Below are 27,915 nucleotides of genomic sequence, written 5' to 3'. Positions count from 1 at the left end.
GGGTGAACTAACCCTTTAACAGCCACATCCAGGCCCGATTCAAATCCTGCACAAAACTACTTCCACTTCCACCCCGTGACGGGCTTTTTTTTTCTGAAACTATATCCCATCTCTTGCCTCCCATCCGATCCTGCGTGTCCTCCTGCTGTGTGCATGCATTTGTTCCGGGAGTTGTGTCTTGGTTGGCACCCAGGTCCCAGCTGTCGCAGTGGAGCGAATTTGCGCCAAGCCGGATACCCACGGGGCACGCTGGAGCCAGAGGCTGCCAGCTGGCCCGCCACTCTCCACCCCAAATCCCGCGACAGCTCACACACACATACACACACACAATCCTCCCTCTATCTCACACCCAAAAACTCCATTGACCTCTCAAAACTTGCTCGCCTCCTCCCCCTCCTCAACACACACACATTTAGACACACTCACAGTGGGCACGTGCCCAAGTCTTGTAAAGGCGACAGGAGTGTCAACAACATCACACCGCTGCTACATAATCCTCCTCGTCCTCCCTGAGCACGCCAGCTCGATCGATAAATCAGTCCCCGCACTCAACACGTCTTAAGTAAAAAAAAAAGAAAAAAAAAAGCAGAGGCTGCTCGGACGGAAAGTGATGTCATCTTTAATTCTGGTCGACTGTTTATAATAATCACGCCAGATGATAATGGCTGAGATTAAGTGGTCGATTTGGAGATAAATGTGCAAGTGTGATGCGCGAGGGAAGAATGTGGGCCAGCGGGACAATCGAGACATTTAGACGTGGCCGAGGGATAAGATGAGAGTGACTTCTGTTCCTTGATTTGTTGTTTATTCCCTGTTTTGTTGCCATAGATCCTTAACTGCCCGTCCACATTGAAGCGGTTGTTGTTCGGCGTCACTTCAGCCCACGCGTTATGCAAAATCGCGCCCATGCCAATCGGCCTCAGAGGCTCCGCAGTGCTGTTTTTTTTTTCTTTTTTTTTCTCAGACTCAGAAGAATACTTGTCATCCCGTGTTACACTGTGCTGGATGGCGGGCGAGAAAAACCGGATGCGTCTCGTCGCGTTGGGTTCGGTGCGACTTCAGTCTCAGAGGTGTGGACGGGGTGTCATCTCCCTTTGTTGCTTTGACTGAGAGGAACTGATGCCAGTTTGTGCCGGTGTTTAGACTGTTCACGCACACACGGCCTCGAGTGTGCGCGTCTGATGGAGGGACATATATTTCTTTCATACCCACGAAAGACACACAAACACTGACGTACACGGTCATGCCAATCAAGTCGTTGAGCGCCAAGTGCAACATCAGGTTGCTCGTTGCAGCCGCCGCGCCAGGATCTGTTGTTGTCAACATGAAAATGCCAAAACATAAACACAAGGTCGTTTAGCAGGACTTCGAGTTTTGTCAACACAGAGGGTAAGATTACGAATCAACATGGTCGTCTTCCAACATTCTCAGGCTCAGATTTAAAAAACAGGACTTTCTTGTCTGTAGTTTTGCGGCCCATAAACATTTCTGGAGCTCGACAGCCAAACACTCAACACACACTCATTGTTCTTTCACGTTGTGCGCCGGCGCCACACAATCAAATGTACCGTCCATGTTTTTTACGACATCTGGGTCGATGCACAGCCTGCAGGATGTCCGGACCGAACCTTGTAAATGTGTAATCTCCAGTGTAACGTCTGTCGTTTGTGTCCAACATATGTGGATGGTGTTTTATAGATGAGTGAAGGATGACATCAGCCGCGTCTTTTGATGTGGGGTCGTATGAGGTGCTTATCCCCAACCGGTGTGTGCAGTGGCTGGCCGTCACCTCTCTGTCTGTGTGAAGCAGCACAAGGCAGGCAGTTACACCTAAGAATATATATATATCTATTTTTGGCGCTTTTTCTTGACATCAAACAGCCTTTTTCTTCGGCACCACATTCCCTCAACCGTACAACGTCCATATTCCTACGCCAGGCGGATTGTACATGTACAACCCATAATCAAAAGACCTGAACTATCCTTTTTAATGGCGAGCTCCAACTGGCAAAGTTGGAATTGTCCGAGTTCCTAGTCGACAATTTCAACTGTCAGATTTCCGACTCAGAAAGTCGGATGCACCTCTCCAGCCCTGACATCGAAATCCAAGATGGCTCCTTCCATTATCAACAGCTGTCAAAACTGAATATCCTTTTTTTTTTGCACTTCTGTCTTATTTGTATCTCATTAAATCAGTCTTAGACACACTGTGGTCCCACATCTAGCTGCGAACATGTTGCTTCAGTGTTTAATACCATGTAACAGGTTGTTATCGACTGATGCTAACAATGATTAACAACCGCTAACCTGACAAGAACTGGTATTCCAACTCATTGTACTGAAATGCAGTCGCCACAATATGATGTCATTCCCACCTCCAACATCCAAGGTTAACTGAACACAGCATATCTCCGTGAGACTGTACAGAGCTAAATGCTAACATCAATATGATAATGTCACCATACTGATGTTAGGCAGTTTAGCATTTGATTAGCATGTGCTAATTAGCACTAAACACAAAGTCCCGCAATCACTGACAGGAATGTTATTAGTTTCACAGGTATACAGTCATGCTTTAGGTTGTGGCTCTGTTATTTCCTGTTCATAGCCTCATGTGTCACGTCTCACTTTCTACTTCCTCCCTTTGTCTGGTTTCCCGCCCTTTTTGGTTCTCACCTGGGTTCCATCAGTTAAATCACCTCTTGTGTATTTCAGTCCCTTCTCTCCTTGTCAGTTTGTCCTTTTCATCGTGTGTCCTGGCTTTTTTCCCCCTAATTCCTCGCGTTACTTTTAGTTTGATTTCTTCTTTGAGTTCTTAAGTTGAGTTTTTTTGTGAAAATGCGTTTCACAGTCACCTTATTTACAGGTTATTTTTAAGGCTTTGGTGCTAATACAATGTAACGGTCCTTCCCCCTTTGCTTCTGCTCGGGAATGATCATCATACGCAGGGTCACACTACAGAAAAATGTACACATAGGTTGTTCTAAGCATGCAAACAACTTATTATTCTGTAGGTTTTCTGTTGAATCGAATTTGACAACAATCACAACAGACTAAGCATCTTGTTTTCTGGACACAAATGTTGTGCAGCCCCAACATTAGAGATCTATGACTATTAAAAACAAATCAGAAAAAAAATCAAATGCATGATGGGTGATCACATTTGTGTAACACTGTTTGGAAAAACGATTGCCTAACAATTGCGAGAGCCTTTATCAGACGATCTCTGGTTAACCAGAACCCACATACAAGGTTGCACAACAAGGTAGGAGGAATGTTTCTGTTTGTTCCAAACACCCATCTATTACCTGCAGCTGTCATGAATTTTGCATAAATAAACTGCGAGAGGGTTCAATTTTCTCCAAGGATAGATGCAAGCAGGCAGAACTAAAGCACATGAACGGATTACAAATTTCCATCACGTCCTCGTCCGTTCGGGCGGAGGTTCGCTGACCGCAAACGTCCCCTTTTTCTATTGATCGTTGACCTGTAAGACAAATATGACCCGTGGTAGACAAACTGCGTCTGTCTCAATAACAATTCTGGTAAAAAGAGCGAGTCAGGACACTGATGTTAATCATTCACCGGGACAGAAATACCCTGACACAGAGTATCTCCTGCCCAGGCGGGGAAAACGGAGAATGAAAAGCCTGTAAATGAGTATTGACTCATACACACTGTGGATGAAAGCGAGGAGGCCATCAAACAGCCCTGTACTTTAAACCCCTCAGGATACCAACCCCGCCGCACGTTTCCCTCTCCCAGTCCTGTGCCACAGTGAAAACAAGAAAAGACGATTTCTCACCGAAGGCAGCGTGTTACATCACTTCTTCTGTTCTGTCTTTTTGTTCTTTTTTTGATTTTTTTTGTTTGTCTTTACTCTCCCCCCCCGCCCACATGGTTATTAAGCCAGAGTGAAGCCATCAAGCCAGTCACTCACATACCAGACAGATCAAGGCCCAGCAGTGTGAAATGTGTCGGCCATTTTGGCTCCGTCAGAGCTGGTGGCACGCAGAGCAACTGCTCATTAGAAGGCGAGTGTGACAGAGCCTCTCTCCCCTCCACCAGACGGGTTCGACTTCCTCACCCAAACAGAGTGAAGGAGAGGAGGAGGAGGAGGGAGGCAGATGGTGGCGACGAATGAAAGGGTAGGGAAAGCAGGAGCGGGAGGAAGGCTGGAGGGGGAGTGAAAGTGGAAAGCGAGGGAGAGAAGGAGTGCGAGAGAGGGCAGGGGAGAGGAAACGTGCCGGCGGATATCATTAGGGTCGGGTGCAGGGCTGTTTAACGAGCGAGCTCACAGCACCCCTCCATCCTCGGTGGCGCCTGCTGGCTGGAGGCCCCCAGGTTCTGGCTCCACAGTAGGGGGCTCCTGCCTGTTCCATCACCGCAGAACACAGGGGGGAGGCTGAGGGTGGAGATTTATTTTCTCACCCTACCTGTGGAGCAACCAGCGCATTTGCACAGACACATGCACAGACTCCGAAAAACAACCTGAGAAACATTCACTCAGGATCTCGCTCAAATGCACACACACAGCCTCGGGGAGGAGAGGTTTACCGCATGCGCGTTCCCTCTTTTTTTTTTTTGCTCCTGTCAGAGGTATAATTGACTCAGCCTGACACATAAACATAGTGGTAATAACTCCGGCTTCCCCCTTGAAATCGAGTGGCAGTGCGCACAGCTGTGCGAGCTGCTGGGAAAAGTCACCGGGCAGCGGGCGCCTGCTAGCTCGTAGCGTCCCTGCTGTGGCCCGTTCAACTGTGTGACCGCACCGCCGCCATGGGAGGCTGACCAGACAACATTTGCCTATAGATGTGGAGGAAGAGCCATTTCTTGTTTAGAATACATCGGAGGAAAGAAGGGGAAAAAAATGGAAATCACTGAGGCTGAGAGGTTATGTGAGTATCACCGGTGGCAGAAAGAATAACCGGATCACAGGCATAAATGTTGGCAATAATCGTTTCTGTAAAACCTCAGATACGTTAAAACCTTTCATTTCTTTCCAATCAGTTTCTTATTAAATTTACATAAAATGCTCTGCTAATGCTAAGGTTAGGTTTAAGCAAAAAAAATACTTGGTTAGGTTTAGGATAACATCATGTTTTAGTCAAATTGGTTCAAATGTTGAAACGCAGGCCTGAACGGCGCTCACTGGCTTCACAGCCTTGTCGCCTGCAGCTCCACCACCATCCCCTGCACCCCCAATATAAAAGTCAGGAAGTAAACATGCCAATGCCAACGCGATATGACACGTCCTGTAGAAACTGCAGACATTTTATCCCGGTGACTGGACTGTAAAGAAAGAGCGGGGCTAAATAACTAATAGCTGTTTTGATGAAGTAAAAGCCACAGAGAAAAGAATAAATAATAAGGCTTCACAAAAATGTGACACCTACTAATTGGTTGCACTGATGAGTCTAAACACTGCATGTAATCTCCTTATTAAGATCTTTCTTAATCCTGTTTGTCGCTGCAGTTAAATGCAGCTGCTCAGCGTGGTTATAAAGAATATTCATAAGGGATATAAATCTCGTGATTGGCTGCGTGTTTTTTCTTGTTATCAAGAAATCAGACAACCGAAGACCAAAAAACTAACAAGTATCATTAACAAGTTCGTCCGGACCCTTTACATATCCCATTACTCTGTGCTGTTGACCTCAATTGCAGTCAAAAACGATTAAAAACAACTTCAATGAGTGACACTGTTGACTGCGCCGGCTGACCTGTTGCTAGGCGCTGCAGTTTGTTGGGCTCCTCGGCTGTAAAAACTCATTAACCACAATCACCGCTTAGAAATTAACAATTCGCCCCTGTTTGAGTCACATTCCCATAAATACACCAGGGCCAGACTGATCCATCATTCGAATGAACCCTTTTTAAAAATCAAACCTTATATTTGGGACTCTGTTTTAAAGACTCGCCTGCATCTTTAGCAAGAAACAAACACAAGACAGGGAAGACGGAAGGTACCGACAGACTGACAGACTGACTGACGTGTTTTGATCTTTTCATGGTAGCAGCGTGGAGAGATTTCACAAAAACACGTGTTAAAAAGAAGAAGCTTTGCAGCACAACAGAACATGAAATGTGCTGGGTTCTCTTAGCTGTGCCTGTATTTACTGGCATAAATGGCACATGTGCATGAATAAAGACGGTCTATTTGCGTATCCGGCTGACATGGAGCAACATTATCATTCATTAGGCCAACTTAACTGCGATTGTAAGAGCAACATTCACTCGGCTTTCAATCTTCAGAGGACACATCGAGAAGCCTCTGAAGACCACTCAGTCTCTGGGGGCCAATGTTTCAGTGTTTATATCCGTATTGTTTTACTGTACAATCACGCAAGCAGATAGCGACTTGAATGGAGTCTGACATGTGAGACGACGTCTACAACTGGATTGTTTAATTTGTTTATCGGCATAGGAGCGCAAAGCCTGCCCAAATATGATTGGTGCATTCTACTTGGACTACCAACAGGCTGAAAGTAGAACTCTCTTCCAATATCCAATCTTTTCTACCGCCTGCAGATTCTGGATTCAGGATTTCCACTTTCAGCTGTGGCAGCATTGTGACATCGCTGAATAATAAAAAACACCATGGAAACTATCCGGTGTGTCCTGGATAATGATTTGCTTACATATAACACAGTCATTAGGTTTTTCTTTCTTAACGACAGACAGGCGAATTCATGAATCAAATCATTTTAGGGGTCGAGTTTTGACTCTTGTGTGTTTAACTGTTAATTTCCAACTTGACCACATAACCGCGACCGTGGCGTGTCACCGAATTTCGCCCGTTCTCACCTGGTCACCCTACGGTCACCCCCCAGGATGGTTTAAATGCAGGGAACCAGTTTGACTTCATGTTGTGCATTTGATCTCGTTCTTCCTCTTACGTGGTGCTGCACAGTAAAGGAGGAGATTCATCAGAGCTTAAAGAAAAAAACCTGCCTGCTCTTGCTGTCGATTAGAGCAGCGAGAGCGAACCGACACGTTAAATTTGCAAAAATAAACGGTTGACTGAAAAAAACTGCTGAGTTGGTTATTAGCTATCTGTAGGTTTGTCCATCCGAGCGAAGACTTTTCAGATCTGACCCTCTGCATTTATATATAAATATCGATTCGTGCAGCTTTCGGAAGAAGCTGAACTGAATGCAAAGGTCTTTCAGAGGGAAACTTTGCCAGTTTTCTGACCCATTACTCTCTGCTCTGTGTGTACACTGCGGTTGTCCAATTGATTCGATTTTTGCAGTCTTCTTATTTGACCTGAAGTAGACCCCTTAAACTTTGAAAGGTTGCCACAGTAAATCAGTCTAACAGCAGTGCGCATTATCCCCCTCGCAGTGCTGACACTGGTTGTGGCAAAGCTGGCAAGATAAAAACGAAAGTGGCCGAAAAGCAGGGGGGGACCGGGAGTTTGCGACCGGATGAATGTCACTGAATCAACACCGAGCGAAAGGTTGATAAGGAGGCTTAAACTCCTCGGCCGGCGAGTGGGGACTCTCCCGATGCCAACTTACATGTGCGTAAGGAAACGCTATGTACATACAGCGTGGAGAGATAACGGCGCACGCGGGCCTCCTCTGAAATCCGGGACGATCCTTTGCCAAAATAAGCGACATCAATTGCTTTTGAAAAAAAAGGTTTCCGTATCAGTCATTTCCACAGGATCGGGGAGAGAAAAAAGGGATGGAGCGGGGAGAGGGTGGGGGTTTTAGATGAAAGACAATAAGAAGGACAAAAAGCGTAAAAAAGAGATCAAAAAGGAGAGAGAGGAGAAAAGTTAAATAAAGGGCTTAAGAAATGAAAGCGAGAGGAGAAAACAGCGGGGCACGGGAAAAACAATTTTGACACAAACCACTGGTTGGAAAAAAACAACACGGAGTGAGAAATCAAACGAGATAAGAGAAGGGGAGAGATAAGACGGAGGCAGGAGACAAGGCGGGCGTGAGAAAGCGAGGGAAACTTTTTCTTTGGTAAAAAAAAGGCTCCATTCCTACGACAATAAGAGATGAAGGAAAGCAGATGTGATAACCCTGTGTGATACGGTGTCAAGCAAACGCTGGCAAACACTCGCGGTGTGTGGCCGGAGCCCCCCCCCCTGTATTTATCTGAGTACCAGTGCTCATCCTGACACTCCAAAGGGGGTTCAGCATGTGTGCACTGTCTAAGATGTTTAATTCATATGGCCGCCCGCCTATGCTCAACGCGAACGTGTGTGACGGAGGAGGAGGAGGAGGAGGAGGAGGAGGAGGAGGAGGAGGATGGGAATGCAGGGAGAGTTATGCGCAGCGAGCCGGGAGCTGCCCGAGAATGATGCAGAGACACGGGAGAGGAGGGAGGGCCGTGTAGGTATAGGAAAGGAGGGAGGTAGAACCAGGGGATGAAGAAGAAGAAGAGGGATAAAAGAAGGGGACAAATACCAAAAAAAAATACAAGGTTATTAAAAGAGGAGATGAGTGAGAGAAAAGATTTAGGAGGGGCAAAGGTGAGAAAGAGTGGAGGGAAGTTTCGCAGACATGTACAAAAAACCCCCCCCAAAAAACCTGTGGAGATCTGGTCTGGGCAGGCGGCGCGAGCCTAGAGTGCTGAGGGTGTTGTGTTGCAGGTCTCACGAGGGGGGCAGGCCGTGGCGCTAGCGATTTTCTGTCATATCTCTCTTTCTCTTCATCCCTCACGCCTGTTATACGACTCCTCCTCCTCCTCCTCCTGCTGCTGCTACCTCACCCCACCCTTCGCCACTGCAGCACGTGTAGGAGCAGAACGTACTATGGCATGTGTGGCGTTTGTAGGCATCGATTATAATTCAGCCGGAGATCGATTTTCGTAGTGGGATTAACGGCGATACCTCAATATGAGCTTCTCTGAATTCAGAAACTTTGACTTTGAGAAACAAACAAGATTTCCCCCTAAATTTCAAAATAATGTACTTTTGTAGTTGACTAAGTCCTGTCAAAACTGTAGAAAAGGTAAGTAAGTTTTATATGTATTGTATATTATGTTAAAGGTGCTACCTATTGTAGATTATCTACTTATATTAGTATGCTAACCAGCTAACCTCTTTCTCCCAGTGGTAAAGAAAAAGTCCTGTGCTAGCGGGGTAAAGATCAACTTTCTGACTAGCTGCACTGCTAAGTGAGCTAACAAGCTAAAAAGTAGCTAAAGCCATAAAGAGAACACGATCATCATCTTCTATATATGTATATTGTTTTAAGTATGAGTTAAACAGGTCGTCAATTCTTACATCGTGAACCTTTAACTGTGTCTTTCTGCCTCTATAGCATATCTAGTTTTTGTTACAGATCTTTAAAGTATTAATTTATTAATTATTAAAGGATACTTTTCAACAATTTGTTGTAATAATCATTAAAGTAATTCCATCTATCTATCTATCTATCTATCTATCTATCTATAATACTTATCTGCTTTCTTGCTCAGAGTAAGATGAGAATCCTGATGCCAGAATCATCGTCTGTCCTTTCATTAGAAAGCTGAAGTGAGCAGGATCTTTTCTTAGCATGCGTGGGGAAACAGCTAGCCCGACTCCTTTAAAAAGGCAAAACCCCCCTCAAAAAAACTGCTTTTCAACAAACTCTCTTTGCTTTCATGACCCGAATAAACCAAATAAACAAACTGACCTTAAAGGACAACACAACATGTGGCGGACCCTGCCACTTTTCTAGCTTCAATCTGTGTTCTGTGGACCTTATATTCATTTAGGGACAAAATACATATTTCAGAGTTTGTGTTATTATCTCATTCATATTTAAATTTTAAAAAATTCTGAGTTTGAATAGTGCCCCTTTAAATTATTATTTAAATAGTTATTTACAAATCATAGCATAAAGCCCTTTAATAATGTCAATCTCAAAATCGTACCTTCGTTTTAGTTCAGTGTTGAAACATTAGTGAGTCCTGATACACAGAAATTAAATCTGAGGTACAGATCGGCAGGTAACAGGTGGCTGTGGCTCAGGGGTAGAGCCAGCGTCTTGTGATCGGAAGGTTGCTGGTTCCATTCCCCTGGTCTGCGTGTCAAAGTGTCCTTAGGCAAGATACTGAACCCCAAACTGCTCCTGATGTGCTGGCCGGCACCTTGCATGGCCTCCACCACCATCAGTACGTTGCTTTGGACAAAAGTGTAGATGACTTCTGCTGCTGCTCTCTGTGTGTAAGTGGCAAACGAACAGCAGTAAATGCTCACTATGCCTGTGTCACGTTACATGAATACACAAACACACAAAAAGTGTGAGCAACTGTGATCTGCAGCGTCTCCTGCAGGGTGCCCGGGGTCCCTGACGGAGGGCTGCTGTGTGCAAAACCGAAGGAGACCTGACCCCGAAAAACTGCAGCGACGCTCCTCTCCAACCACAACATCTGTCACATCTGTTTATTTGTGAAATCCTACATCTGCTGCGTGTGAGGAGATGTACACACATACACACATCAGTGCACAGCGACGAAAAGAACAAACAGTGAACACATTATACATGAAGATTAATCTGTTTATTATATATATACTCATCATGATATCAATACCATCATTAATATCCATCGTTAGGCACCTTTATATGTAGATAGACTGGGAGTAGAGACTTGGTCTGCATGCCTGTTGGTTACAAACAACACTGAGAACAGAATCGGAACATGCTGTCAAAACGGCAGAAACTAAACTCTCCCATTCGTAGCCTCCTGTTTAGGTTGTGTTTTGAGGCGTCGCTCGCATGTTTGCTCCCACACTTGTTTATGCATAACTAATGAGAAACCTGTGAGCGGCTGTGCCTTGTGTTTACTGTTAATTTGTTGAGAAATGTGTGTGTACATAGTGTCACCACGTGTGTGTGTGTGTGTGTGTGAGAAAGTCTTTTTTTTTTTCTTCTGGGGTTTGTGTGCATTTCTTCCTGCGTGCCAGCATGTGCGAAGAGTTCTTGTGCAATAACGCTGTGTTCAGGGTTCAGCCTGCCGTTGTGAAACTGTGCGCCGTGTAGCAGTGTCTGTACGAGTGTGTGCCAAAACCTCTTAACAGGTTCTCTCAGCCAGTCCGGGCAAGTCCTCGGACACCTTGGCAAGAGTTGCCAGATCTTTGAGCTGGTTAAACCTGGATGTCAGGGTAAGAAATACAGTGGAAAGTTTCCCTCATGCCCCTGGAGGAAAATCTATTCCCTCACTCCCCCCACCCCCCAACTGCAAGCCAGGAGCGAGCACACACTCTGGAGAGAAGCAATAAAGAATCAATATTTTACTGCCTACACCGAGGGTTATTACAGTGCTGCAGCCAGGGATATGGATCACTACAACACACTGCTACATTTGTTAGTTTATAGCCTGCATGGAAATGTAGGTCTTGACCCAAAGTTTTAGACCGTCTGCATGAAATTTCAAACATTTAAATTTTTAAAGAGGCTTAGAGAGAACGAGAACGAGAACGCAACGCTGTCAATAATCCTTTAACAGGCACACCAGAGTGCCGACCTGCAATTTAGCTTGAATACAGACGCTACTGTCTTTACAGGGCCGCAATCAAAAATATGATGAAATCCAATGCAAGTGGTTCATATACTGTGAGATCACAAGAAGTCGGCCTTGTGTTTCTTCTCCCTCCGGATTTTGGGAAATGCACGGTCGTTAGTTTTTGTCAGGCTCTTTTGTGCACGTCTTAATGCGTCGGACCATATCTGAGCAGGATTTAAACAAAAAGAAAAAGCTTGACATTTTTGACAAGTATGCTCTTTATCAGTCATGCCGAGACTAAGATGAGAAGATCTCTACCTGTCCGCTGAATTTGAAGCTTGACCTAGCATAAAGGCTGGACACAGAGGGCAACAGTTAGCCCGGCTCCGTCTAAAAGGTAACAAACCCACCTGTCCGCACCACTAAAGCTCACTATTGAACATGTCATATCTCATTTGTTCGTCAGTTTCCGTACAGCTTTAGCTGTGGCGGTGGGCAGATGTTGTTACCTTTGGACAGAGCAGGTGTACACCTGCTACTGGTTTGTAGACTTGAGTTTGGCATTACAGCGGCTGCCATGCTGGTTTTTTGGAGCAGTAAGTGACCATATTTGGACGTGGATGACGTGGTAGCAACTTGTCAGCCATGATATAGCCACACCCTAAAGCACATCCTGCTTTATCTTCTATTTTACTCTAAATGAGGCCATAATTTACTACATTAACATATTGTTGCATTAAAGAAGACTTGAAACTAAAGACTGAGACCATAATCTCATTAGGAAACTGTTTATTGATGTATTAAATCATGTGAGACGTAGGGTCATTTTCTCATAAGCTTACATAAATAGGACTTCATGTTGAAACCAGTGGAGTTGCCTCCTGCTGGACATTAGAAAGAATGCAAGTTTAAGACACTTCCGCGCTTGCTTCCTTTTGTAGAGGTGGAAGCTCCATCCATGTTTTACAGTTGATGAGACAGAGCTGATGTGTGTGCTAAGCTAAGCTAACTGACTGCTCACTGGAGCTTTATATTAAATGGGCAATTATAAAAGTACTATTTATCTTACCATGTAACCAAATAAGCTTATTTTTTTTAATCACTCCCCTGGTGCTCCGAGCGCCCAGTCCAGACCGCTAGCTGCATTGCTAACTAGGCTAACTAGCGAGGACAGGAACAGTTAGCAGAAGTTAGCCGTTACTTTGGTGATATGCTGCACCATATTGGTTTTGAGCAAGAATTTGACAGGCGGCAAAGGAACACAAACAAACTGCAAAAGTTAAAAGGTGCAGATGAGAGCTAGCTGTTTCCCCTGGTTTCCAGCCTTTATGCTAAGCTAAGCTAAGCTAATACCAGAGTAGTATCAATCTTCTCATCTCAGTGCATTTTCAAGTGTTTTCTCCAAATTGCCAAATTTCATCCTTAATGCCAATTAGAGGTTGCATGAAATATTTATAACAACACCATCATCATCAATATCAGCTTGTGTTATTATTGAAAATAGGTAATGATGTCCTGCTAAACTTTGTTTGCATAAATTTAACAAACTCACCAACCTTTCGCTGACCACGTACCAATTCCCCACCCAAATCTGAAATCCGGGAATGTACAAATCCCAAACTTAACGGACCCTCCAGACCCTCTCCTCCCTCCTGTGGCCCTGAAAGACGTGGACACGGCATCGGCACCCGACCGTGAAATAGCCACTTGTGTTTTAGCCCGAACAACTCCATCCCTATGTGACTGTCAGCACACACTAACACACACACACACACACACACACACACACACACACACACAAACACACACACACACAGACACACACTCCTTGAGGCTTTTGTAATCCCGCCGGACCGACTGTATGTCCTGAAGAACTGATCAATACTATTCAATCTGCTCACAGGTCTCTGCCGCATTAGGCTACATCTGCTATCCAAACAATGAATTGCTGGACACAGACTGGCCCTTGTGTACGAGTGAAATCCCATTAAAACGTGATGGCTCTCAGGGGCCGACGCTGACCCCCTGTTTCCCCCCCGTGATCCGCTACTTTATGCTCCACCTGATTGACAGCTCCCATCCAGGGGAGGAAAAAAGATGTTGTTACCATGACAACAGCTCATGCTACACCGGCGTGGATGCGAGCTTCTGATAAATATCACTCCAGAAAAATCAGCGGCTTGATAGTAACAGGTCGTTATTATACTGGCTACAGGGTTTGTCTTTTTTTTAATAATGTATTTACACTCACAGACGTGGCGGAGGGGATGACGATGAATCCGAGTTTACAGCAGTTGTTTTCGTGACGGACACATGTGCTTTTGAAGTGCAGTTTAAAATACCTATAATATCAACAGTGAGAGGCCATTATTCACATTGACAGAGATTGGAGTTGTCTCATCAGAAGATAAATAGAATACAGTGTTATCTTCCCTAATAGGCTGACAGACGACATTTTCCATGATGAGCTTCTTTTTTTTTTTTTTTTGCGCACAGCACATCTCCCCTTCTACACTATTTTCAATACATCTCATCTAAAAATAGTTTAAAAGCAGACAGAGCAATAAAGAGTCGGCGATACAGAGGGGGGGAGGGAAAGGCTCTCTCCTTTTGTTATCCGTGATTTCTTTTTCTTTCTTTTTCTCTCCTCATTAGCGTTGAAGAGTTTCAGGTCGGAGTCTCTCGCCATTTGCTTTTTCCTGCTCCTTTTCTTCTTCTTCTTCTTCTTGTTTTTACACTCCAGCCACTCCCTTTCCCTTTGCTTCAGTTTACCTTACTGGCAGCTTTTATAAGGGACACCGAGGGAATTTCCTTCATGCAGTTCATCCCCCCTTTTTTCCCTTCTCTCCCTCTCTCTCAGGTTCTGCTTCATCTCCCTCGGATTGCTTTTTTTTCCCTCGCAACAACGTCGTTCATTTCCGCGGCAGCCAACTTAACCGTACCTAATGTGATGCCAGGTTTGGGTGTTTATGCCCCGACAAACTGTTAGGACAGTGAAGTCCTCTCTCTCGCTGTCTATCCTGAGAGAGTGATCCGAAATATGGCGATGGGGGCAAAAGAGTGGGGAGGGGGATGCGGACACTTTGCCATTTACAGGATCTATGCACAGAATGAGAGAGAGAGAGAGAGAGAGAGAGAGAGAGAGAGAGAAATAGCACAGAACACACGTCGTTGTGTAAAATGTCGCCTTTCTGCAGATAAGGAGGAAGAAGACGGGCAGAGGAAGTGTACACTGTGGTGGTGGTCTTGTGGACAGTCATTAGGCTGCCACTTCTGAAAGTCTCAGTGCACCACAAGAGCACTCATGGGAGGAAAATACACATTTGAGGGCTACGATGAAAGAGCTAACATGCCACAGACGGACCAAGAAGTGGATTATAGGTGTCACTCTTTACGGTGAGGGTTCCCTAAGAGCAGATCAGCACGCACACACAGGAAACCACAAGGCAATGGCGAGAGAGAGAGAGAGAGAGAGAGAGAGAGAGAGAGATCATCTTCACGTTTAAATGCTTTTTAGGAGACCCAGCCAAGCAAGTGTTTTCAACTCTGGGTAAATGATGATGATGGTGAGAAGGGCTTGACTTTTCCGAGGGAGAGGGATGTGGGAGCTGTAGCGTGAGAGCTCCGGTGGAAGTTTGGCGGTAAAGGTCAGAAATGACGGCTGTGATGGAAACTATTGGTCAGATTCCAGGAAGCGGTGAGGAATTGTTTGGAGACGGCGAGTCACAACTCGCGGGAGTGTCTCAGGAGTGGCTGGGAAAGAAGAAGGCATGAGTTTGTTTTTCTTTTCTTTGTTTCTGGATCTGTCTTTTGAGGGGAGGACGGAGACCGAAGGTGTGAGACAGAGAGATGACAAAGAAGTCCTGGTGGATGTCGGCGAAGGTGGTGGGCGATCGCATCCTTCCTGCTCTGTCCGGCTACGGTGAAGACGGAGTGCACTCCAGAGAGGCTGCAGACAAAACAAAAGAACAGAAGATTGGAAAAAGTTAATAAGAGAACACTCCTGTTGGAAAAAAAAGGGGAAGAGGTTGAGGCACATCGGAAATGGCAAGAATGAGAAAAATAAAACACGAGAGCAGAAAAACAATGACGACCATCACAGGAAGAGCTGGGAGACGGCGGGGTGGGGGGGAGTGCAAAATGAAACCAAGCGGAGTGACGTAGATGAGAGAGGAAATTAAGAAGTTGAGATCAAACAGGGAGGAAAAAAAAAGAGGGAGAAAAGGCCGAGATAACAAGCATGGGCACAGTGAGGCATAAAAATGGATCGGGGGGGGGGGGGGGGGGGTGGAATTAGAAAAATAGAAGAGAGGGGGGAGAGATAAGAGAGACAGGATAAAAGAGAGTGAGAGGGGGAGGACGAATAAGAAGAGGAGCGACATAATTATAAAATGGCACGGGCAAAAAAAAAATCAATGCAGTGAGCGTCATTGTGCTTGCAGGCGCCGTACAAAAAGGGAGGTGGAGAGCAGCAGTGTGTCCATCAAACAGCACCACCACATGTCGGTGTCACACACGCACGCACACACACACACACACACACACACACACACATAGAGAGGCATTTCAAATGCAGAGTGAAGACAAGGAGGATGAGTCAGGCAGATGAAGCGGAGAGAGACAAGTGACATTTAGAGCTCAGTCGGAGCATGTGATGACAAGGCACAAAGATACATGCCAGTGCCGACTATGACAACAGCTTGAGTGTGTGTGTGTGTGTGTGTGTGTGTGTGGAAGTGATCATGTCTGTGTGTGTGTGTGGAAGCAGAGCTCGGTGTCAGGAAACAGATTTCTGATTTTTGCATGTCTTTTCTCATTCGGCTGAGGGCAGTCAGCCAACTCACAGCCCAGGATTCATGTTCATGTTTTTGAAACTTGGGGCCAAAGTTGAAAAATAAATGTAGGAAGAAAAAGTCTGCATATACACTTTTGGTACGTTACACTTTGGCAAAAGTATTCAAAGTATTCATTCCTTTTTCCCAGACAGCATTTCTCAGTTGAACAGTCACTTATAAAATGGTCACTGCGTAAAAAGTAAACGTTTTTTCGCTACGTTTTTGAGTAATTTGAACATGGCTCCTCACTCAGTTTCTAATATGACAATTGCCTCTTTTGTGCACTTCGTAGAGGAAAATAAAAGCAAATCCCGCGATGACAAAAGCTCGATCGATGGATGGCTGCTCAACCTGGTGAGCCGTCTACAATCCCACTGCGAGAAGCCTCGTATTTATTTCTGCAGCTCGTGCACTTCGCTTCCACAAATCCCAGCTCGCAGCAGTCAGAGCTGTTCGTGCAATGTTTTGTTGACCCATCCATCCATCTTTACCTCCTCTCTTCTATTTTTACAATCATACATACAATCATGAATACATACATATGAATACTTAGACAAAAATGTATGTTTCAGCTTTCAGGTAAATGTAATAGGATTGTGATATGTCTACCGAAGTGGCATATGATGATTGACACATTGTTCAGGCGGGTTTACTGCCCTGTCTCATGCTCTTTGTACTACTCAGTGCAATCACTGTTGACGCCCACTTTTGCTCTGGCGTCGTGTTTTCACCTAGTTTACAAAACTGTCTCCCGTCATCGTAGACAAACATCCCCATGACAGGTTTTAGAAGGTCTTTGTTTTCACACCACATGTCTGTAACTTAGCTGTGATCAGTCTCAGAAGTTTAAAACAAGGCTAGCCGGCTAGCTATAAAGAGGAAGCTAAGTGCCAAACAACATTAACGGTACAGTGAAGAGAAACACCCAACTGGGCGTGTTTACACGGCGGCCATTTTCCTCTCACGTCATACTACAGGGTAGGAAGCTCGAATGGTGGGATGAAGCCATGCTGCTGTGTTCCAGGTTACAATTTCACCACTATGCTAGCATTCAGCTACTTTCCTACGATATCGTGCCGCACCACAAAACAGTAACGTCAGCTAGGAAGAGACTGAAGGCTACCATTAGCTGTTATCTAATGGAAGCTTACAGGTTATCAAATGTGTTGGTTTATCATCCGGATTTCGACTATCAAGTGTTTGTTGCTGTTGAGCTTTCGCTTGATCGTCCCAACTCAGAGGAAAATGGCCGCCATATGAATAAGGTCTCATGGAAAATAATGAACAGGACACAGAGACATAGCGTTAGCGAAATAAACAGGAACACACTTCTTTTCATTTTCTCTCCTACACAGCACCTCTTGTCTTATGTCTTTTAAATCACAATGCTACGATGATACAGGGCTCAGAGCCTGACGACTGACGGCCAATCAGTGCTCTAATATGTATTTAAATTAAAAAAAGATTTTCCCTCTCAACCTTGCTTGAATAGAAGTATACAGCAGCATAAAAATGGAACAGTCATATACCTCCAAATTGCACTGAAGTACAGTACATTAAATAATGTCATTAGTCACATTCCACCTTGGCTCGGCTGTCATTACACACACACACACACACACACACACACACACACACACACACACACACAGACGTACAGCCATGCAAATTCAACCGCATAATATTCATCATCATTATTGGCAAACACGGCAATACATCAAGCTATTTCTGCTGAGAAGCATGTAAACACCATGTCAGCCCACACACACACACACACACACACACACACACACACCATGTTAACTGTATTAGTGCCAGGGCTTATCAGTGCAGCGGGACCACACACCACAAAAGGACTGAAATTCATTACAGTCGTAGGAGGGCCTTGACAAGCTGTCAGCATGTTCGAAAGATTCTTCAAACCAAACCCCCCCACTCCTCTTCTCTTCTCTGTCGTCGACAATGGTGAGAACACTCAGAGCTCTGATACCCATCTCCACATATACACACACACACAGTACACATGTGCACACACCCTCTGGAAACATCTTCCTGGCCGACGTCTTCATTTCAAGGATAGTTTGAACACGCAGCCACACTTGCACGCCGACACGGTAACGCAGGAAACTCTGTTCCGAGTTTTTTAATTTCATGGGTAGTTTACAGTGGCTCTCTCTCCATCACACACTTGCACATGCATGTACACACATTATTCTGAGGTGGCAGAGAAAGGAGAGCGTGGGGGCCCCAGAGGTGCAGTTCAATGACATACTCTGTTTTTTCAATTTATGTTCGTGTCACTACACTTCACACACACACATATACATAAACGCACAAACGCACATAACACTGGGGTAGTTTACCGTTATGGCTGTGGTTACATCGATAGGGAAAACATTTTTGGGACGATCAAGGAGATTATTATTGCCATAAAACAACGCGGAACAATAAAAACCTCCGGCTGCCTTTGCAACCCTTTATGCGAACATATTTTCCAATCTGGTTGAACAGTTAAGTGAGCAGAGTGAGAAAAAAAAAATAGGAAAAGGGAAAAAAGAAGGAGTGTGATCATCCTTCAGCGGGCGACGTCTCAGTCTTCAAGGACGGGAAAAAAGGGCAAATTACTCGGGAAAAATCTTTTCTTTAGCGTAATTACTGTAATCTGCCAAACCAAAATTAAACAGACCAGTGTGCGAATGCCTCACTGACATGAGTGTGCAAGTGTGTGTGTGTGTGTGTGTGCTGCGGCGTCTGACAGAGAATTACAATTTCCAGTGTTTTAGTGGTGTGTAATTGTGTGTGTGTGTGTGTGTGTGTGTGAATGAGGGGCGCAGAGCAGTCGGTTTGTCTCCAGTTATTAAACTAACCAATTACAAAGCCCCACTCATCACGCTTACGTCGCAAACAAAGGGAGAGTTGATCTATTATTAATGCACTGTTCCGCAGTGTAATTCACACGTGGATTCGGTCTCACGCGTATCGCACATGAATGCGCGCACATCACACCCACGCGCACAATAACGCTCCAGCTCGCTCTCCTGTGCCGACGGTACGAGTGATGAATGCGATTCGCCGGGCATTAACAGATGAGCGGCTTTCTCAGAGACAGGTAGTAAAATGTCTGGATCATCAAAATCTCCCTCTTCCCTGCCATGCTTCAATCCTGTCTCCATATCCCCCCCACCCAACCACCCCTCTGTTCATGGCTCTCGCCCATGCATTTGTAATCAGACCTGTCTCGCTTGTTTAAACCGAGCACACCTCAGCGTGCAGCCACATATACCTCCCTCTCTGCTGTGCGCCACGTCTCGTAGTAAAGAAGAAACGTGCACCAAGACTAATTTGCACTGATTCCGTCCATCCAGCTTTGAAGTATCTCTAATATAGGCTGGATCCGGGCTTTACCTGGTGGGGGTGTCCCTGACAGGGCTGGCTGACCGAAACCTTCAGATGTAGCTTTTAAAGGATAAGACTGGCGATACGCTACATGTTTCTGGTTGTACATGAAAGACCCTAACCAACATGCTAGTCGCAGTGTGATGACCTTTTAAAATAGTACATTTGATACATTTTATTGCTAATGTAATCTATTCAATGTGTTCTTAAAGGTGCAACATGTAGTTTTATCGGGAAAGCATTTTAACCAACAGAGTTTTTCAAAAGGTTTTTGAACACAAAACACAATTTCAATACTCTTTTACTTTGTTTATATGTGGCGGACCCTGCCACCTGTCTAGCCTCAAACTCTAGCTGTCTGGGGACCGTGTTTTCCTCTTTGAACAGCTTGTTTATTTTTTAATTGGAAAAATTCTGTATATTCTAGATATTTACATGTATAAACTTGTATACATGTATATATTAAGATTCTGAGTTAAAAGTTTTCCAAAAGTAAATTGTGCCCCTTTAATATTAACAACATTAATGAGGTAATGATAAAAATACATACACATATTTATTTTGTCCATAACTGAATAAACAAGCTGTTTGCAGAGGAAAATAAGGTTCCCAGAGCACTGTTCTGAAGCTAGAAAGGTGGCAGGGTCCGCCACATGTAAACAAAGTAAAACACTAGGAAAATCTTGTCCGTCAAGGTCCGTTTGTTTATTTTGTTCATTCCACAACGAAAAGAAAGAGAGTGTGTTTGTGTTTACGCATTAAAAACAAATAAATAAATAAATCAGTCTATGAAGATCTTTCCCTTTGGATCAAACCTTTAAGGACTTTTCTATTTCCTGCATCGAATATCGCCACTGGCATAAATTGTGAGGTATGAAATGATTCAACATGGATACAGAGATAGTGGCATGGATTTGAGGACGCAAAGGCAGCCAAGGTCAAAAGTAAGTAGCGTACGAATCAATACAAGTAAAACTGCATTAAAGGAATGAATAACAACATTAATACAACACTTATAACATGACATTAGTGACCCGCGAGTCACTTGATAATGATTACTTTGGTTGTTGAAGGTTAGCCTTTACATGTCAATGCATGTTTATTTTTCTGTATGACTCACACTCATATGAAAGTACGTTAAACAAAAGTGATTCACATAAAGGAAACACTGGGAAACTTTTTGACGTGAAATTTGCATCTTCAGCGTCATTTTGATGGTACACTGAAAAAGAAGAATACTAACAGTCATTCTCGCTCTGCTCTTCCACCATGTAAGCGGGCCACAACGTTTTTTGGCACAACGTCACAAACCACCGCTACTGGATCAGATTTGGTTCAGGTTTTCCCCTTTGATAACGTCTGGCTGCTGCACCTCACCTCTGTGTGTTTTATGGAATTTCCTGATAGACACACAGCTTCATTTACTAAAGTAACGGCTACCTCCCGCAAACCATAACAGTTAGCGGTGCTGTTAGCTGACTTTGTTGAAACCGGTCTGGGAGCTCCGGGCACTGAGGGAGCGTTGGTTTTTACAATTCACACCAATGGTTTAAACTGCCGGGAGGCGAGGAATTCAGGCCCAGTGCATTTAAAGCAACCCCTCATCAAGGTGTTGCTTTAAATGCACAATATGTAATTTATGCTGCAAGGGGAAAAAAAAAAAAAAAAAATAGAGACTTTCTGGAGGAATAAACACCCACGATCAGATTCTGCTCTGATAAACAATCCAATTTTTGGGATTAAAAAGTAGGTTTATCTTCACTCCTGTTTATCAACCCGACTGCAGCAGTGGTTCCTCGGAGGTGACCCCCTTTTGTTGGGTGTTTATGTTCTGTAATGTTGACCGCTGACTGAGGCTAGAAGGGAAATCCACTTAACTTTGGGAACATGACGTTTTAGAGAGGAGAGTCGAAAAGAAGGGAGAACCAGAGTCTCTGGTGAGTGCTGAGTTCAGTTACTGAACTGAATGTAAACACACAGATAGGTGTTTTGTTGACTGCTAGCTAAACTACATGTTTTACCTCTATTCGCGGTGCATTAAGCTGCGTTCAAGGACCTCCTTCCCCACCTCATCCTTGAAGTTTCAGCAACAGGTGGCCAAATTAAATACACCATAACCTTGACTGAACTTGTGGATTGTTCTGGGTTCAATACACAACAAAGATGCAGTTGTTTTTAACCACGTTAACGCGGAATTTGTACCGATTACATCATGAAGGCCGCTGTCCGTCGGACTAAAAAGGTGTCGGGCACAATCCGTAGTTGTTGAAAGTGACACACAGTAGACTCACACATACTGAACATGTGCTCGCGCCGATGTATGTAGAGCGTTGAGCCTCTGCGCCGCTCAGATAAGGTTTGCAGAGCCTTGTCTCCCAGTGTGTGTTCAAAATAGGTCATCTTATTCTGCGACTCCAAGCGAGCACGCCTGCTTCTTCTTCCCTGCCCTGATTTTCGACAACATAAACAACTGACGGGAAGTTTCCCCCCTCCCTCTCCATCTATCTCTTTAAAGCGGCGCTCCTCATCAGCGAAAACCCCAGTGAGGTTAAGTAAATAAGTCTATTTTATGCAGAGCGAGAGACAGCGGAACGGTGGTTTTCTCAAAGTGCTCGTATTTTTGGTATTCTAACTTGTGTCGACTTAGATTTGTTTGTTATTGTGATTTTTTATTTTTTATTTTTTACCAGCGCCACCTGCCACCACAGACACACACATATATACACAAACCTCGCCTCCATGCTTCCTTTACTTGCTCAGCAGGGGGGACTGTCAAACCGAGCTTGGTACCGTTTCTTTTACTGCGCTGCTCTATCATGCAGGATATCTCTCCTGACATGGAGCTGTCATGGCCTTCGGGGCTTAAAGATATCAATGCAAAGGGGCAAAAAAAAAGAAGTGGAACAGTAAAGACAAGCCCCTCGTTTATTCCAGTGCATGCATGCTGATGTCTACATGTATTTATATTTGTGTGCGCGTTGCAGCGGGTAAAACGCATGGTATACCTGTGGAGATTTGACAGATACGTGCTTTAAGATGATGCATGGTGTCGAAACAAGGAAGCGCAGCGCCGCTGGTTTTCGCTGTGATGCCACGAAGACTCGCCCTGGGCTTAAGTAACATCTGTGGCGGCGACTGGTGTGAAAACGTGGCAGAGGTCAGAGTGTTTCATCACAATATATTACAAGGAGTAGCTGACAGTCAGTTTATGAAGTTTATTCTTGCTCAAACTTACGCAAAATCGAGAGGTTTTTTAAGGGAGTCTGGGGATTTGACAAAGTAGTTGCGTATATTGGTTACAGCTGAATTTTTGTCAAATGTGACACATTTCTCATTAATAACATGGCGTCTTTTTCCATAAATGTATTGTATATAAACATGTGCTGTGCTGGATGCACTTTAAACTCAAAAGGCAGGCCGGCTGGCACTGCCCCGACACCTTTTTACATGGAAATGAACAACTTCTCTTTTGCATTCAATGAGGGAATTACAAGAAGGGACGGATGATTCAGAATTTGCAGAACACAAGTTCCTCTTCACTCAACAACCCTCGAAATGACGCATCTTTCTCAGGAAGTCTGCGGATATCCCGGCGATGATATCACAGACTTCTGCTTGCGAACATCAGAGAGCCCAAACCTGTAATTTACATTGCAGTGATACACGCAGAAATCAGACAGCGTGTAATCCATTCTGAATGTTGCTGCGGCGTCTTCTGCTTCTTCTTGTTTGGCAGAGGACGTCGGACCAGTAGGAGGGTCCTTCGGTGTGGCCCAGGACACGTGCGCATACGCTTAAGTCCGGTCTGAGCGATCGGATCTAAAATGCGTCCTCATTGTGTCTTGAGGGCGGATTAACGGCTGTACTTCGGCACCTCTGATCGGATCGCTCAGGACGCACCAGGTCTGAACAGACGGAGGTAAAGACACGTGGACACGGCTGATGAGAAAACTATGAACTACCCCAAGCTCTCCGGTCCCCGCTGACGCTGCCACCTGAGCAGTGGGACACAGTCGAGAGCCACGCCATCATTAACCTTGTGAAACCTCAGCCCGCGGCGGTGATTTACGACATCCCATTATGTGCTATTAAACGGCGGCGGAGGAGGGTCTTCTCTCCCATACCAGAACAGCACAACACTGCCAAGGCAACAATGGGCTTCACAGAGAAAACTTTTCCCTGGAACTGACAACATTCTCCCACAGGGAACCAGAAGTATGGAAAAAAAAAAAACGCAAGGCCCTAAACATTACACATCCGCTGCGAAAAAAAAACAGATTCGTACACGAGTCGCAGAATGACCCACTGTGGCCTAATATCCTCCGACTGCCGCTTCTTTTTGCGTGCCACTTTCATGTTTCCCCTCCCTGTCTCGTTCAAAGGGCCTGTTATTGTTTATTACAATGGAAAACTCGACGGAGTCCCCGCAGAGGGCTCAGTGATAAGCAAAACACTCTGACACAGAAAGGGAGGCTTTTACCATATGAAAGGCGAAGGGAGGGGGGGAGAAAAGAAAGAGAGAATTGAACGAACTCGAAACGGATAAAGCGAGGAAAAAATACAGAGAGATGTCGGGGAGTGGAGGATGTGCGAGGAGGAAGAGAGGCCGGGGCGGGGAGGGGAGGAGAGGGGAAGATAAAGGCAGAGCTGTATTCCCTGATGTGGCTGCTGTGTGCTGGCTCTTCGCGGCTCCTGCTCCAAGGATTACTGCATTTACACTTCAGCTTAAAAATAGCCCCCGTGATAATTTATTTAGCTGGAGCACGCCATCCAGCATTGTGTTCCCGGAGAATAGTTTTTTTTTTCCTTTTTTTATGAGATTCGTCCTCTCTCCTTCCCTCCCTCTTCTCACTATATTCTAGCTGTGATATTCTCTTCCTCTGTGGTATCTCTTTCTCTTAATCTCCCACTCCCTAAGAAACTTCTCCCTTTCTCTCTTTCTCTCTCTCTCTCTCTCTCTCTCTCTCTCCCAAGAAAAGACAAATCACAAATAAACAAGCGGCTATGTTTAGCTGCACAAACCTGGCAGCTGGTTCTTACTCCTGTCATAATCTCATTTGCGCGGGTTGAATTGGTTACGTGAACCTCTGGTATCCTCTGACTCAGCCCGACAGTCCACAACGACACTTATCCTAACATATCCTATCACGATGTGGCTGATGTTTTCTTGGGGTTAAAGTTTGCGCAGACAGCGAATAATGAAAAGAAAAAGAGCAAGATGTTGTCAGGATAGCAATCTCCTCAGAGCGATAATCCGGTCACCCTAATCTGCCGGCAGATGCATGAAAATCTGTGCGTTCGCAACCCTAGAAATAAAAAGCGCAAAGACAGAAATACGCACCCGTTCCTGTCCGCCGTATTTATAGACCGGTTTGTATTCGTGGTTCTCCTGTGAATATGAATGTGAAACTGGCTCAGGCTCAGCGGGACTCATCACTTCTTATTCTAGCACAGGTATATTAAAAAATACTTTTCTTGCGTGACTCACTCGGAACAGTTTGCCCACGGATGCGTGCATGACCGGCCCGGTTCTCCCTCCCAACCCCTCAAAGAAGGCAGCCAGTGGCTCGACACGTCTAAGTCTCCCACCGGAGAGCAGGGTTCACGTTCTGATATTTACCAAGTGGGAACAGTGATTTGTTTTAAAGCTCCTGTTTGTAAGATGGTAAAGCTGACGCTTTGGGTTTCCCAACTCGTCAGATACTGACGCTTTCAGACAGTGGACGACCCGACCCACAATCCTAAAGCGTCAGTATCTGACGAGTTGGGAAACCCAAAGCGTCAGCTTTACCATCTTACAAACAGGAGCTTTAATGTTATGTCAAGTCAACCTATGTAAATGGCAGTACTTAAATTACTTACATTAAATTTAGGGTTAGGGGTTAGGGTTAGGACTTACATGACTTGTCTTGTTATGGTAGACATTTGAACCTAAAGCATGATCTTTTCCTACACCTCACTTAGTAGTATTGATGCCTAAACCTTGTTTAAAAGCAAAGGAGTTAACCCTAACCCGTATGCTATCCTTAACCTAACCAAGTAGTTCTAGTGTCTAAACCTAACCCAGTCGTTTGGGAGCCTAAATCTAACCAAGTAGTCCTGGTGCCTGAACCTAACCACGTAGTTCTGGGAGCCTAAACCGACCCAAGTAGATCTGGTGCCTAAACCCAACCACATAGTTCTTGTACCTAAACCTAACCCAGTAGTTTTGGGAGCCTTAACCTCACAGGCTCATTGTAGAAATGGCTTGAAGTACATGTAAGGTTTGCACCTTCTTTTAGGTCATTTTGTATAAACATCATCCCTCCCATCCCCATGACAACATTCTCAATAAAAAAAACAAGCAAAAACACAAGTTTAAATATAACAAGTAAATAATTAAGGACAAAGAAAAGTTACATTATAAATCCTGTGAGCACATTCAATGTTCATAAACACCTGCACATGTGAGTAATAGAGTTTGCAACTTTTATAGATTTGGCCCCTGTTTTCTTTTTTTTTTTTATATCACGGTATATGTTAAGCGTAAGACGTTCAGTCACTTTGAAATCCTCAACGTTACCACAGAAGTAGCGTTACCGCACCACTCCAGATTATCGGACCAGCTCTAGAGCCAATGATGTACAGCTCAAGTGAAGAAAGCAAGTCTATTAGCGCGGTGCTATTCAATTTGCCCTTGGGATGTGCTTGTTGAGTGTACTTTGAGCACACTTGAAGGGAAAAGATCCCCCTTAAGTCGCTCAGCTGATACGACGGACTATCAAGACTGGAACAGGGGCATGTTCAAAGTCAACAGCACTTAAACATAAGATATGAGAGGCCTTCAAAAAAAAGAGCACAGACAAAAAGGCCCGGTTGCTATTTTGGAAGCGAGTGCTTCAGTAGCTGAGGTTAAAGGGGATCATCCGTCTTCATGGCACAGCGAATCTCATTTTCCGCGGGAAATGTGATGACTCGACAGTAGGGAGGACAGCGGCGATGTTAGGCGGCGGGTGCAGGGGGAAGTGGGGCTTCACAATATAGAAAAGCGTTGCAATGTTTTCCACTCAGCGCTTTCCTCTTTTTCCGTCCGTCATACTTTTCTGTGTCTCTCACAGCAGCAACCCCACCGAGAGCTGCCGGTGAATAATGATGACCTCACATGGCGCCATGGCTCACAAACACTGACAACTCTTACTTCCCCCTTCGCGAAGCATAGTAATGGGATCTTATTTCTCTGTATCGGGTTTCCGCTCCTCTGCCAACTGTGAGCAGTTCTGTGGTGAGAGGGCGGCACTGCATGTCGCCCTTTCTGTCCATAACTCTTGAGATCATCTGTCACAAAGTTAGCGGCGGGGGGGAACAAGGATGCTTCCTGGAGTCACTATGTGATATGTTTGGCCCAAAAAAAGTGATGTGCTGTTTAAACCGTCCAGTCATTTAGATCTAACGCTGTTCCTCAAGCTCTACAAGGTTTTAAGTTTCGGGTTCTGGTGACCGTTCAAAAGGACGATGCCACAAACACAACTGCTGGCTGTCCACAGTCTTATATTTCATTAGTTTCATTATAAACTGTGACTTATTGACTCGCAGAAATATCTTTTTAAATTCACTAGCACCATATGTGTAGCCCGTGGCCCAATTTAAGCAGAGTCAAAGTACTATATGTCTCTCTCCATTCGCCGTCATACGTATTTTTTTTCTGAAATATGATCTCATGGTGGTCCATGATCTCATGGGGGGGGGGGGGGGTTAACTTCGGCTCTCTATGGTGGCAGAAAAGCCAAAGAAGAGGATTTAAAAAAATACCTCCAGGAAGAATCTAATAAAACCTATAAGCTGGAGAACAAGGAGGGCTGGCAATGAGGGTGGGCATTGAACTGAATAACTCATTTTAGACTAATGAAGCTGTTTTGGATTCATTGTGCCGGTAGACAAAAAGTCTGAAAACAATCTAATTTGGGCTGTTTCGAGGCGACAGTGAAAAATCACCAACGTATTTTGCAGTTTAACCATTTTTTATTGAACGTGTTTGCAAACCTTTACAGATGCGAACTCCGTGCCGCTTTTATGAAACAATTAAGTAGCTCGTGTGGCATTATCATAAGCAAACTGCTGGGAGAGAAAAAAAACCCCCAAAAAAACCCACAACGTCGTCTTTGTGTTTTTTCCTCAATTTCCATTTAATCTGACTCACACATCCGTTCCGTCCCTGAAGGCACCGTTTGCCACTGATGGCATCACGATCCTC

General features: G+C 44.8%; 1 protein-coding gene across 2 annotated transcripts in view; it reads right to left on the bottom strand.

Moving 5' to 3' along the window:
• Positions 1 to 10,490: 10,490 nt before the first annotated feature.
• Positions 10,491 to 27,915, bottom strand: part of samd12 (sterile alpha motif domain containing 12) — a 117,932-nt gene continuing 100,507 nt past the window's right edge. For both annotated transcript variants that reach the window (XM_030412598.1, XM_030412596.1), the window contains exon 5: positions 10,491 to 15,403. In XM_030412598.1, coding sequence (XP_030268458.1) covers positions 15,372 to 15,403 — 32 coding nt within the window. In that variant the 3' untranslated portion in view covers positions 10,491 to 15,371. The remainder of the gene's footprint in view (positions 15,404 to 27,915) is intronic.

This window comes from Sparus aurata, chromosome 3 (assembly GCF_900880675.1).
Source record: "Sparus aurata chromosome 3, fSpaAur1.1, whole genome shotgun sequence".
NCBI lineage: Eukaryota > Metazoa > Chordata > Actinopteri > Spariformes > Sparidae > Sparus > Sparus aurata.
The sequence above is the reverse complement of the archived record's forward strand: the minus strand, read 5'-3'. Positions and strand labels throughout refer to the sequence as shown.